The 12916-nt window shown below is 39.9% G+C and overlaps 1 protein-coding gene across 10 annotated transcripts in view; it reads right to left on the bottom strand.

The window, feature by feature from the left end:
- Window positions 1-12916, bottom strand: part of MLLT10 (MLLT10 histone lysine methyltransferase DOT1L cofactor) — a 246891-nt gene that overhangs the window by 154300 nt on the left and 79675 nt on the right. For all 10 annotated transcript variants that reach the window (XM_060006191.1, XM_060006190.1, XM_060006188.1 and 7 more), the window contains one exon: window positions 4418-4527. In XM_060006191.1, coding sequence (XP_059862174.1) covers window positions 4418-4527 — 110 coding nt within the window. The remainder of the gene's footprint in view (window positions 1-4417; window positions 4528-12916) is intronic.

Genomic DNA, 12916 nt, shown 5'->3' with positions numbered 1-12916 from the left:
ACATAGATTATTCAGTAATAGTGTTGAAAAGGTTGACTAAACCACACGGGAGGGGAAAAATTACACACACATCTCACCATATTCTAAAATTAACTCTAAGTGGATAGAAGATTTATACCTAAATTAATTCATTCTGCCTCTATACTCCCTCCCTTACTTCTTGAGTACTTTAGTCTTAAAGCCATGAGGTGGGGCCAAGCATGCTAGCATCTATCCTGGGAAGGAAGGGGCAGGCCAACTCAACTATCAGAGCCCCAGTAGTGTTGGCGCTCATGAGAGTGTTGGGGGCTGGGGTGGAGGTAGTGTCCAAGTGAGTTGTAAGAACCTGAGCAAAGTGAGCAAAGTGAGGGGAGAAGGGGTAGTTCTGGACTGAAGCTGGGTGTCAAACCCCCAAAATGGTTTTAAAAAATAAAGACAGACATGCAGGGAAGCAGCAGCAACCCAGAGTGAGGTCTGAGCCTGAAAATGGTTAGGCTGGCCTCTGTATTATGGGATGGCAGCAACAGAAGATTTGTCAATATAAGAGAGAATGATCAAATATATTGAGGATAATGGGAGTCACGTTTCTCATTGTCTGGCATGAGAGTCATAACACAAAAACAAAAAAACATTAGAATGAACCCTGTGCTGTTGGATTAGGTTTAGGGAAATTACTAGGAAATTCCTAGGAGTTTATGGTTCGATAAATAAATAGATACAAAGACAGACAGATACAGAAATACATATAGATATGTTTGTGTTTAATACATAAATCCATATACTAAATCAGAAGTATCTATGTGACCTCACCAACTTCAAAATATAAAGAAGATATAGATGTGAATGTGCGTTTATCTCTGCATCTATACACACTGAGAGGGTCTGGAAGTAGCAACATCCTAATAGCAATGAGCACACCTAGTGTCCACTTTGGTTTCTAAATACCATTCTCACCTAAAACAAATCAAGGCTCCCTGGAGAAATGTTATTCTAGGGCTAAGACAAGGAATGGTTCAAGATGTGCCTAGAACATACTGTCATGTCAGAAGTAAAGAAGTGCTCAAACAATGACAGAACCATGTCAAAAGACACAGGAACCCACATGAAGAGGTACCACTGGCCAAACCTGAGACAATATGAACATCACAATAAGTGACAGTAATGGGGAATGACCCATTAAAATAAAATATTAACATGTAAGTCAATATTAGTCCATACTAATATAAATAATTGCAGAGTGGAGAAAGCTTTTCCTTAAAATGGAATGCCACCTGATGAATGTAAAAGATGGAATTAGGAAACCACCACTTGCCATCAATCTAATAGACTAATTAAGCAAAGAAACAACAATGAATGCTAAAATTAGTGAGTAAAAGGCACAAGGAACAAGATATTTACATAAAAAGTACTTCCCGGGGCTTCCCTGGTGGCGCAGTGGTTGAGAGTCCGCCTGCCGATGCAGGGGACACAGGTTCGTGCCCCGGTCCAGGAAGATCCCACAGGCCGCGGAGGGCTGGGCCCGTGAGCCATGGCCGCTGAGCCTGCACGTCCGGAGCCTGTGCTCCGCAACGGGAGAGGCCACAGCAGTGAGAGGCCTGCGTACCACAAAAAAAAAGAAAGTACTTCCCCACAAAATGCTTACTGATTATAAAGGGAATAAAGATTAACCTCCCAGCAAAGAAATCTTGTAGACACTGCCTTAACCAAGTGATCAAGGTAAAATCACCAGTAATGGGAAAAGCTGAAATCATGTACCACCTGACAGGATGCAATGAGAAGAACATAGCATCGTGTCTGTGATATTCCTGCCAAAAACACATAATCTGAATTTAATCATGTGGAAACATTATAAAAATCCATTCTACAAATAACTGGCCTATACCATTCAGAAGTATCAAAGTTATGAGAGTCAGAGAAAGACTGAGTTACTATTCAGGAGACCTAAGAGACAAAAAGCAATCTGTGATCTTTTTGCTATGAAAGGGAAAAAAGAAAACATGAATGAAAATTAGGCAAATAATGATGGGGTCTCTGGATTAGACAGTAATAATGCATAAATGTTAATTTCCTGATTTTGGCTGTATTCTGGTCATGCAGAAGAAAGTCCTTCTTTATAGGAAATACAAACTAAAGCATTCAGAGGTGTCGGTGTTATATGATAAATTACTCTCAGATGGTTTAGGAGAGGAAGAAGTCTTTGTACTATTAATGCAACCTTAATTTAAGTTTGAAATTATTTCAAAATTGAAAGGAAAAAAACAAGTATTTTTAGAAATGAATTTTGAAAGTACTAAAAAAATAGACATTAGTGTAGAGAAAGATTTTCTTTGCATGGCAACAAAGGCAGAAACAATAAAGAGTAGTTGTGTAAATTACATAAAAATTTTAAACTTCAAACTAGAAGAAATTAACCTGCTAGAATACCGACAACAATAAAAACCATCAAGACTTAATGAAAAATAAACAGAAAATGTTAAGTTATGGGCAAAAGCATCCACAGCAAGTATATAAGAATAAAAAATAACATCTCCAATATAAAAAACATTTTGTAAGAAAAAATTAAAACATTACAATATTAAACTGAACGAAGAGCTATTCAAGATCAATTAACAAACATGAATAACCTTTTTAAAAAACTTTAAAATATCTAACCTTACCAATATTCAAAGAAAATCATTCAAACACTAATATTTTTCACTAAAAAGAATACCAAAGCCTGTTTTAATGGTAATATACAGTGCACTTAACAGGATATAAGATTATGTGCACTCTCACATATAACTAGTGTGATTAATAAATGAGAAACTACATTCTAGAACAACTTCACACAATATATTTACTGAAGCCTCCAAAATGTTCATACTCGTTTACACAGAGATTTGGCTGGTATGTACATGCCAAACACCAAGTGAGGCTCTTCAACAAGAAGGTGTTCCTAAGGCGTTCCTAATAAATTATATTTTATCAAAACTAATAATACTTTGTATTAGATGCTAAATATCCACTAGAAATAATGGCAAAATATAATTTATTAACAAAAAATGATGTTCAGGGTTATTAAGTTTCAAAAACAGAACAGTATGAGCACTATGATCCAAACTTTTTACAGTTATATAGTATATGTAAAAATGCACAGAAAAAAGATTTTAGATGATTTCTGTCTCGCATTTTCCTATTTTTTTATCCATATTTTCCATTTTTTTTTTAATAAATACTAACGATCTACATTACAAAATGTTTAGTATTTTGAAACCTTAGAACTGGCTGCAGTGACACTTTCTTCACCAATGGAATAAATCAACAGGTACCTTTAGTTAAAAATGGTAACACTATATTTAAAGACACAGTGGTTAATAGAAAAGAATCATCCAATAATATGCAAGAGAATGAAACAATAATATAAATGTACTAAATTAATAAAAAGATACAGGAAAAAAGTGAACATTAACTAAGGTTTTTAAAAAAGGCAACAATAGGGCTTCCCTGGTGGCGCAGTGGTTGAGAGTCCGCCTGCCGATGCAGGGCATGCAGGAGGATCCCATGTGCCGCGGAGCGGCTGGGCCCGTGAACCATGGCCGCTGAGCCTGCGCATCCGGAGCCTGTGCTCCGCAACGGGAGAGGCCACAGCAGTGAGAGGCCCACGTACCGCCAAAAAAAAAAAAAAAAAAAAGGCAACAATAAAAATCCTATCTCGGGGGAACGAAATAATGTGGAGAGGAGAGATGAGCAAATAATATTCTGTGATAAGACAGGATGTGTAGCATCATAACAAATATTATACCAAATAATGATTAATTCAAATTTAACAGATCCTCAATGTCTGAAAGAACATAAAAGTTAGTAATTCTTAAAGAACAAATCTAAGGACTTCCCTGGTGGTCCAATGGGTAAGACTCTGCACTCCCAATGCAGGGGGCTTGGGTTCGATCCCTGGTCGGGGAACCAGGCATATATGCATGCTGCGACTAAGAGTTCACATGCCACAACAAAGAAGTCTGCATGCCGCAACTAAGAAGTCCACATGCCGCAACTATAAGATTCCACATACTGTAACTAAAGATCCTGCATGCTGCAACGAAGATCCCAAGTGCCACAACTAAGACCTGGTGCAGCCAAAATAATAAATAAATATTTTTTTAAAAAAAAGAACAAATCTATACAGATTAAAATGTTAGAAGCTTAAATACTTAGGTTAATGTAAAAGGTAATATAGTTTTGTTTGTGTGTGTTTGTTTTGTACTCCTGTGACCTTAATAACATATTTTAATACTTGTAGTTTACCACAGTAATTACACTTTTTCCAAATCAATGGAGGCATTTAATTTAAATTTTTTAATGAAGGGCTGTAATAAAACAAAATTTAAAAATTCCTTTATACTTCCCAGTTTTAAAACAAAAAAATTATATTCAAACATCAATAAAATAATATCTACTATACCTTATTATAACGATCATGTGGCACAGACTGTAAAACAATTGGTTCCATTGTTGAAACATTGGCAAACTGTACCTCTGGAATATACAGGGCACAAACCACATGAGCCCAACCTAAAAATAAACAAAAATAATGTCATTTTTCAATAAAGCTTTTTCAAAGATAAATTAAATTATTAACTTTATGAACAGGTCCCTTAAATGTCCATTTTAGGAAATGCACAACAAAAACATTAACAAATTATCACTACTGACTGATCATCAAACCACTACTGATAAGACTCTTAGTCATTTCTCCAGTTAATACACACAGTAACACAAATAAACAGAAACTTTGGAGGTTTTTTTGGCTGTGCCACAAGGCTTGCTGGATGGATCTCAGTTCCCCGACCAGGGACCGAACCCGGGCCACAGCAGTGAAAGCCCAGAATCCTAACCACTGGACCACCAGGGAACTCCCCAAGGGAAAATTTTTTTTTCTTTTTTGGCTGTGTTGAGCCATCGTTTCTGTGTGAGGGCTTTCTCTTGTTGCGGCGAGAGGGGGCCACTCTTCATCACGGTGAGCGGGTACTCACTGTCGCGGCCTCTCTTGTTGCGGAGCACAAGCTCCAGATGTGCAGGCTCAGTAGTTGTAGCTCACGGGCCTAGCTGCTCCGCGGCATGTGGGATCCTCCCAGACCAGGGCTCGAACCCATGTCCCCTGCAATGGCAGGTAGAACCTCAATCACTGTGCCACCAGGGAAGCCCCCCAAGGGAAATTTTTAATTCAGATGCTGGCACTGACACTTTTTATAAGAGTAAACTGAATAATTCAGATCAATAATTCCTCTGAGAACCACTATAAAAGTATGAAGTTTTGGGACTTCCCTGGTGGTGCAGTGGTTAACAATCCGCCTGCCAATGCAGGGGACATGGGTTCGAGCCCTGGTCAGGGAGGATCCCATATGCTGCGGAGCAACTAAGCCCACGTGCCACAACTACTGAGCCTGTGCTCTAGAGCCCACAAGCCACAACTACTGAGCCCGTGTGCCACAACTACTGAGCCCGTGTGCCACAACTACTGAAGCCCGGTGCGTAGACCCCTGCTCCGCAACAAGAGAAGCCACTGCAATGAGAAGCTCACACACAGCAACAAAGAGTAGCCCCTGCTGGCTGCAACTAGAGAAAGCCGGCGCACAGCAACAAAGATCCAACTCATCCAAAAATTAATTAATTGATTAATTAATTTTAAAAGTATGAAGTTTTATAGCTGAAAACCTATAATAAAAATTTTAATACTTTAAATCTTAAATGTCAGTATTAAATTTTTAACTGTTATACAAATGTTGACATTTTAAACACTTATACTAACGATCATTGTTCTACTATTTTAAGATTTCACTTAAAATATATTAACAATTTATCAATTTAAATATTAATATTAAATGCTGTTTCTTTTAATTTTCAAAATGTGACTAAAGGTATCAAAGAGCTGATGTCATAGTAAGGAATTACTGGGCCAAAACTTGAAAAGGATGGAAGTCAAGGGAGTTCAGTACAACTTTTGACCATTTTGTCACCCAGGGGACATTTGCCTATTTCAAAGAAAGCAGCTGAGAGAGTGAAAGGTACTTCTGACAAACTCAGAAGGCTGAAAGTACAGGGATCTACATCCATAGACAACTAAGGGAAAAGAAGAACACTAGTAAATCCCTTCCCTCTTTCAGCGGCAACACTGAGGGGCTGCAAGCCAGGAATGACAATAAACTAAAAGTACATAGGCCCACCCAGAGACTGCAGCTGGGCTTTGATCATCTCAAACTCTGAAATTTGACTCACATAACCCTAAATTACAAGTGCCCCCAGACACCAGACAGAAGCTAATATACATCCTCTTTAGAGAAAAACAATGTCATTTTGGCTACAAATAATTTCTAATACTAGTTCATTACCATTTTCAGCACAATGAAAAATACTAAACACATGAGAGTCAAGACAACATGAATGAAAACCAGTAGAAACATGAAGATCAAAACATATTTGTATTTTGGAGTTTCAGATACAGACATTTATAAAAAGTATGTTTATTATGTTCAAATACACACAACACAAAATTTAAAATTTCTTCAAAGAACTGAAAACTCTAAATCAAAAAATTACAGAAGTAAAAACAAAAATTATAAAATCAATAAATGGGATTAACAATGGCTGAAAACAGCCATTAGCTGAAAACAGAATTAGAACAACAACAAAATAGGTCAGAAGAAAATATTCAGAACATTAGCACAGAAGTATGAAGAATAGGGCTTCCCTGGTGGCACAGTGGTTGAGAGTCCGCCTGCCGATGCAGGGGACGCGGGTTCGTGCCCCGGTCTGGGAAGATCCCATATGCCACGGAGCGGCTGGACCCGTGAGCCATGGCCGCTGAGCCTGCGCGTCCGGAGCCTGTGCTCCACAACGGGAGAGGCCACAACAGTGAGAGGCCCGCGTACCACAAAAAAAAAAAAAAAAAATGAAAAATACAAAAAGACAGGAAACGAAAACAACATGATGGGCAGGCCTAACACACATGTAATTAGAGTCCCAGAGAAATATGAGAGGGAAAAAAATGGTACAAAAGCAATATTTAAAATGATAATAACTGGGACGTCCCTGGTGGTCCAGTGGTAAAGAATCCGCCTTACAGTGCAGGGGACGCGGGTTCAATCCCTGGTCAAGGAACTAAGATCCCACATGCCGTGGGGCAACTAAGCCCACGTGCCACAACTACTGAGTTCATGCGCCTCAACTAGAAAGCCCGTGTGCTGCAAACTACAGAGCCCACACGCTCTGGAGCCCATGCATCACAACTACAGAGCTCACACGCCCTGGAGCCTGTGTGCCACAACTAGAGAGAAGCCCGCACGCCACAACAAAGAGTCCAAGCAACGCCACGAAAGATCCCGCATGCTTCAACAAAGATCCTGCATGCCTCAATGAAGATCCCGCATGCCACAACTAAGACCCAATGCAGCCAAAAATAAACACATAAATAGATATAGATAGATAAATAAATAATAAATCTTTTAAAAAATGATAATAACTGAAAACTTTCTAAAACAGAAGAAAGATGGCAAGTCATAGACTGAAGAACCACAATAAATCCCAGGGTAAATAAATATAAATCCACACATAGGCACATTAATAAAACTACAGAAAACCAAAAAGAGAAATAAAAATCTTAATATAACCCAAAGGGAAGTTATCACTAAAAGAACTGGATAAATAACAAAGCCAAAAAATATCTCTAAACAAATTTCCATTAAAGGGAATACCAAACAATTTTCCTCGGGCAGAAAACAATGGCCCAAGAAGTAAGCTCCAAGATGAAGGGGAAAATGAAGCATGATAAACATGCAGGTAGTTTTGATAGATTATTGGCTGATAAAACAATCATAATACCTCCTTTCACTTAAAATACATATGACTGCTTACATCAAAAGTTAAAATGCTGTCTTGTAAAGTTTTCAATGTGTGTAAAACTATAACAAAGATTGGGGAAGGAGCAGGTAAAAGAGATCTATACAGTTTCAAGGTTTCTACATTTTGTGTGAAGTGGTACACATAGTAGACTGAACTTATTTGTATGAAATTTGTAATCCCTGGAGCAACCACTACACAGATATTAATACTTGTATATATAGAAAGCGATATGGCCCAAAAGGTAATTTAATTTACAATTACATTTAAATGCAATATTAAATAACCGCATTATTAAACTGATTAAAATGCAATGTTAAAAATATTCATTATAATCACAAATAAGGAAGAAAAGAGGGAACAGAAGAATAATAAAATAAGAGAAAAAAATCAAGGCTAAGGAGAAATAGTAGGAGATTGGTCAAGATGGAATAACAAGGACCAAATTTATCCTCCTGCATGAAACAATGCAGACCCCACACAGTCAAAAAAAAAAAGGACAAAATAATTTAGACAGTGGTTCTCAAGATACCTGTGTATCAGCTACAGAAAGACAACAATCTCAAAGAGGTAATAGACAAATGAGGTGAGCCCTCTGTTTGCCCCCTCTTAATGTCTTGAGAGTTCTTCCAGGCCAAGACTCAGGGAGAGAAGCTGAGGCCAAGCCCAGGACACCCTCAAAGTATAGGAGATGGGTGAGACCAAGAAAGCTAAAATTGGCAAAGCCAAGTACCAGAAATGAAAGCCCTTCAGAGAGAGAACACTCAAAGACAGAGAAAGAGAAACAGCACTACATGAGTATTAAACAGAGAACATGTGAGTAGAGAAATTACCTGAGGCTGGAAAAAGAACCAGCCAAAAAGATTAGAGCGAACAGTATCCAGCTGGCACAAAGGTCTAGGAACAGTGCCTGTTCCCTGAGCCAGACTGGAAAAACTCCCAACTCACAGGGCTTTCACTGGGTAAAAGACTCATAAAGGTCTTGCCTCAGTAGTGGGAATAAGTACCCCTAGACTGAGCACTGCTCTGGACCCACTGAATAAATCATAAGAGCAGGACCTGAAAAGATCAAACTGTTTCCAAGGAACATAACTGTATTTCAGAACAAAACTCAAGGAGACTTACAGGGATGCAAAAATGTCCAGATTTATGTTAGCAAAAATGGGGGAGAAGGCAGCTCCAAGGGCACATTCCACCACAGAAACATCAAGAAGTCAAGCAGAAACTATCAGAACCAATTTTGTCAGGACTCTGGGAAAGAAAGTGAAAGGTTTGCAGCAACCAAGCAAACGCTCAGTCAGAAAAAAGCAACTTAAAAATGGCAGGAAAGGGCTTCCCCGGTGGTGCAGTGGTTGAGAGTCCGCCTGCCGATGCAGGGGACACGAGTTCGTGCCTCGGTCTGGGAAGATCCCACATGCTGTGGAGCAGCTGGGCCCGTGAGCCATGGCCACTGAGGCTGCGCGTCCGGAGCCTGTGCTCCACAACGGGAGAGGCCACAACAGTGAGAGGCCCGCGTACAGCAAAAAAAAAAAAAAAATGGCAGGAAAGTGGGGAGTTCCCTTGAGGTCCAGCGGTTAGGACTCAAGTGCTCTCACTGCCATGGGCCCAAGTTCAGTCCTTGGTGAGGGAACTAAGATCCCGCAATCCACGCAGCGCACCCCCCCCCCCCAAAAAAAAGGCAGGAAAGCTTTGGGAATTTTTACTTTCCCTTGACCCATGGATTCAGCAGAGGTCTTGAAGATAGCATCTTGTATTCCCAGTGAAGAATCCCAGCTTCTGGTTTCAGAAGGAGCAGAGCAGACTTTATTTGCAAAGAATTGTGTTTCTCTAAAGTGTCTGTTGGCTACTGAAGAACTGACACAACATGCTTATTCTTTTGACAAGCTCAGAACTCACTCAGGGCAGAAAAGTGGTGGGTATCCTCAAATCACTGTAAGGCAGACAAAATACCCACAGGTCCCTGGGGCGAAAGATCATGGTTCAAGCAAATAACCTAGTGCCAAGAGCCTAAGAGGAAAAGCTGGGGACAAAGTTTCTCTTGGAAATTGGGGCACTGGAAAGTGTCTGTTCATTCTAGGGAATTTAGACAGCACCACATGCCCAGGGCAGGATGCATATTCCTAAAAGACCTGATGAGACACTAACCTTTCATCTCTGGTCCATCTCCTGGTACAGGGCAAGTAGGGAGTGAAGGCTAAGTAAGGGAGAGTGGTAAGAAGACTGGCTAGCCACTGAAGGAACAGTCCTAGCACAGAGCCAATCTGCAAAGACTGGAAGACGTGTTGCTTTTTTCCTTTTTTTTTTTTTTTTTTTTTCTTTTTGATTCTCCCTCTCTCTCGCTATTTTGGCACCTGGTATTCAAGCAAAACTCTGTCAAAAAACTAGTTGAACACAAACTACAGAAACAGACTTTAGAGAACAAAGTGACAAAGAATGTACACTTTTTTAAAAATTACATAGAAGACCACTAAAAAGGCAAATAACTGCAGCATACAGCAAGCAACATAATTAAACCGTGAGTAAAGAACCCACTTTCCAGAGTTACCATATCATAATATTCAGTACATCCAGTTTTCAAGAGAGTTACAAAGCATGCAAAGAAAAAGAAAGTACAGCCCATTCACAGGAGAACTGAAGAGAATCTGTCTCTGTAGAAGCACAGACATTTAGTGCAGACTTTAAATCAACTGTCTTAGATCTGCTCAAAGATAAAGGAGAGCAAGGTCAAGGAGCTAAAGGACACCAGGACAATGATGTCTCAACAGAGAATCAACAGTCATTTCAAAAAGGAACCAAACAGAGACACTGACATTGAAAATTGTAATAACCAGAATGAAAACTACACTAGAGGGTCTCAACAACAGATGTGAGTAGGTAAAGAAAAAAACTCAGTAAACTTAAAGGTAGACCAATTGAAATTATCCAGTTTCAGGATCATTTAAAAAAGGGGAGCAGAGGAGTTCCTACGAAACCTGTAGGACACAATCATGCCTACTAACATACAAACAATGGGAATCCCAGAAGAAAAGGAAAAAGAGGAACAGAGAAAATATTTTAAGAAATACTGGCCAAAAACTTCCGAATTAGATAATTACGTGAATCTACACATTCAAGCGGCTCAAGAAACCACGAGAAGAATAAACACAAAGAGATCTGCACTGAGATAAAATAATAATCACTGCTAAAAGCCAAGAAAAAAGAGAATCTTTAAAAGATTAACAGAAAAGCAACTTGTCACATACAAAGAACCCTCAGTAAGATTAAACAACAAATTTCTCACCGAATTCAACAGGGGCCATTAGGGTGTGTACAATGACATTTTTAAATTTCTGAAAGAAAAAAACCTGTCACCCAAGAATTCTAAATCAAGCAAAGCTATCCTTCAAATATGGAAAAAGATAGACATTCCCAACGAAACAGAAGGTGAGGGAATCTGTTGCTAAGAGACCTGCCCTACAAGAAATTGGAAAGGGGGTCCTTCTGGCTAAACAAAAGAACACTAGACAGTAACTAAAAGCCGTACCAAAAAAAAATTTTTAACGCCAGTAAAAGTTAAATATAGGTAAAAATTAAAGCCAGCATTATGATAGTTTTGATTTGTAACTCTTCTTTATATTTCCTGCATGGTTTAAAAGACAAATGCATGAAAAAAATAACTATATGTCTATGTTAATGGGCACATGATATGTATAAAGACACAAATTTTGAAAAAACAATAGAAAGGTGGGGGAATGTGAGCAGAATTTTTTGTATGCTACTGAAGCTAAGTTGGTATCAATTCAAAGTGGGACTTCCCTGGTGGCGCAGTGGTTAAGAATCCGGCTGCCAATGCAGGGGGCACGGGTTCAAACCCTGGTCCGGGAAGATCCTGCGTGTCACGGAGCAACTAAGCCCGTACGCCACAACTACTGAGCCTGTGCTCTAGAGCCCACAACCCACAACTAGTGAGCCCACACACCACAACTATTGAAGCCTGCATGCCCTAGAGCCCATGCATCACAACTACTGAAGTCCATGCGGTCTAAGGCCTGCATGCCACAACTACTGAAGCCCACATGCTGCAACTACTGAAGCCTATACGCCTAGAGCCCGTGCTCCGCAACGAGAAGCCACCACAATGAGAAGCCCGTGCAATGCAATGAAGAGTAGCCCCCACTCACCACAACTAGAGAAAGCCCATGCACAGCAACGAAGACCCAACGCAGCCAAAAATAATTTTTTTTTAAAAATTCAAAGTTATTACAAATTCAGGATGTTAATTGTAATCCTCATAGAAACCAGCAAGAAAATGAAGTTGGCCCTTGTAAAACACAGGTTTGAACTGTGCAGGTCCACTTACATGCAATTTGTCCATAGTAAATACTACAGTACTACACAATCCAGAGTTTGTTGAATCCGTGGACGTGGAACCTTGGATATGGAGGAATCACATATATATAGAGGGCCAACTATACATTATACTTGGATTTTTGACTACACAGTGGGTCAGTGCCCCTATCTCCCATGTTGTTCAAAGGTCAACTGTGCCTTAAAAATATACACAAAAGAAAAGGAAGGCGGGGGACTTCCCTGGTGGTTCAGTGGTAAAGAATCCACCTTGCAATGCAGGGGACATGGGTTCAATCCCTGGTCAGGGAACTAAGATCCCACATAATGTGGGGCAACTAAGCCCACACGCCACAGCTACTGAGCTTGCACGTCTCAACTTACAGCCCACGTGCCACAAACTACAGAGCCTATGTGCTCTGGAACCTGCACAACACAACGACAGAGCCCACACGCCCTGGAGCCTGCGAGCCCCAACTAGAGAAGAGAAAACCCGCACACCACAACTAGAGAGAAGCCCGCGCACCACAACAAAGAGCCCTCACGCCGCAACGAAAGATCCCATGTGCCTCAACAAAGATCCCACATGCTACAACTAAGACCCAACGCAGCCTAAAATAAATCTTAAAATAAAAAAAAAAAAAAAAGGAAGGCAGGACTTCCCTGGTGGTCCAGTGGTTAAGACTCCACACTTCCACTTCAGGGGGCACGGGTTCAATCCCTGGTCAGGGAACTAAGA

Source organism: Delphinus delphis, chromosome 2 (assembly GCF_949987515.2).
Source record: "Delphinus delphis chromosome 2, mDelDel1.2, whole genome shotgun sequence".
NCBI lineage: Eukaryota > Metazoa > Chordata > Mammalia > Artiodactyla > Delphinidae > Delphinus > Delphinus delphis.
This window is presented reverse-complemented; position numbering and strand designations above follow the sequence as displayed.